This window comes from Notothenia coriiceps, unplaced genomic scaffold (genome assembly GCF_000735185.1).
Source record: "Notothenia coriiceps isolate Sejong01 unplaced genomic scaffold, NC01 NC01_scaffold00036641, whole genome shotgun sequence".
Taxonomy (NCBI): Eukaryota; Metazoa; Chordata; class Actinopteri; order Perciformes; family Nototheniidae; genus Notothenia; species Notothenia coriiceps.
This window is the reverse complement of record NW_011369342.1, coordinates 1-1,465: the sequence shown is the minus strand read 5'-3', so window position 1 is coordinate 1,465 and position 1,465 is coordinate 1. Positions and strand designations below refer to the sequence as shown.

Here is a 1,465-nt window from a genome sequence, read left to right as displayed (position 1 = left end):
CAATTTAGTTTTTCTTTTGCGACCTCACATTGTCCAAAAAACAAAGCCATTTATATTTAGCAAAACATCTGACCTTGTCAAAGTTTCTTTGCTTCTTGTCGAGGTTAGCAGCCAGAGCATTAGCTCTCTCCACATCTATCATCAGGTCCTCCACTTCAGCAAGCAGTCTCTGTTTTGTCTTTTCCAGAGAGGCACATTTCGCATTCACAGCCTCGATAGATTCCTCTGCATCCTGAAGACGCTGGGCAAGCTTTTTCCTGTTAAGATTATTTGATTCGCAAACTTTCAGTTTAGCATAAGTCATACTCAAAAGTGGAGGTTGGATCTAGTTAAAATCGTATGGACTTACTTAGACTCCTCCAGCTCCTCAGTGCGCTGAATGGCGTCAGTCTCGTATTTGGCTCTCCACTGAGCCACCTCGCTGTTGGCCTTAGACATTGCGCGCTGCAGCTCAGACTTGGCCTCCTGCTCCTCCTCGTACTGCTCTCTGAGCAGGTCGCAGTCATGACGGGCCGACTGAACAGCATGAGCCAGGGCGTTCTTGGCCTAATTAAGAAAGAAAAAGAAAAAAATTGGTTATAATAATGTCTTAGTATGATAAAAAAAACATTGGGCCATTAGTGGCAATGTTATAAAAAAAGGAAACTACCGTACCTTAACTTCTTCTTCAAGGTGCTTTTTGAGCTCCTCAAGTTGGTGAATGTAAGCCTGTTTTCCCCTGGTAAGCTGTGAAACAAGAGACTCCTTCTCTTCCAACTGATGACCAAGTTCCCCTGATTAGAAAAGTATTTTTGGTTAGTGATTTGTGCTAACTAACAAATGTTGTCAGAAAAATGTCAAAAGGAGTTTAATTATTCTCTTCCCAGATGTTGCACTCACCATTTTCAGTCGTGAGTCTTGATCTTTGAGCGTTGATATCATTTAACTGACGCACATGTTCTTCATTCTTGGTCTTAAATTCACTTAGTTGATCCTCAAGAGAACGGCACATTTTCTCCAGGTTACCCTATAGACACAAATCAACACCATTTAGTTTGCTGAAGTCATATTGCTTCTGACAATGAAAAAAGGATAGGAGGCAGAAAATAGTCAAAGTTTCAATGTTTATCCTGGCCATATTATCTGACCAGAGAATTCACTTGTGTTTGTCTTTCTGCGGCTTACTGTAAATTCCTCCAGATTCAAATGTAAAACTTTTTTATAGCAATGAAGCCCTCTACTGTTATTTTTGGCATACATTGACTACAGCAGCATTTCGTTGTGCAACACCTCTGCTAAAGAATGTAATGATACTTGAATGAAGTGAATTGTGGTCATTACTCATCGTTAAATAGAAAACAATCTTAAATGTTACCTTTGATCTGGCGAGACTCTCCATGTTGCTGCAGACGTCATCGATCTCCATCTTGTACTCGCTCTTCTCTTTCTCCAGCTTCTGTTTGACTCTCTGGAGGTTGTCGATCTG

General features: G+C 40.8%; 1 protein-coding gene across 1 annotated transcript; it reads right to left on the bottom strand.

Annotated features, from left to right (window-relative positions):
- Nucleotides 1-73: 73 nt before the first annotated feature.
- LOC104964103 (myosin heavy chain, skeletal muscle-like) lies at nucleotides 74-550 on the bottom strand (the record flags this gene model as incomplete). The annotated part of the gene is made up of 2 exons (XM_010792822.1): nucleotides 350-550; nucleotides 74-257 (listed from the first exon to the last, which is right to left on the bottom strand). Coding segments are annotated over exons 1-2 (273 nt in total), but the record flags the coding sequence as incomplete, so codon positions are not given.
- Between the last annotated feature and the right edge of the window lie 915 nt (nucleotides 551-1,465).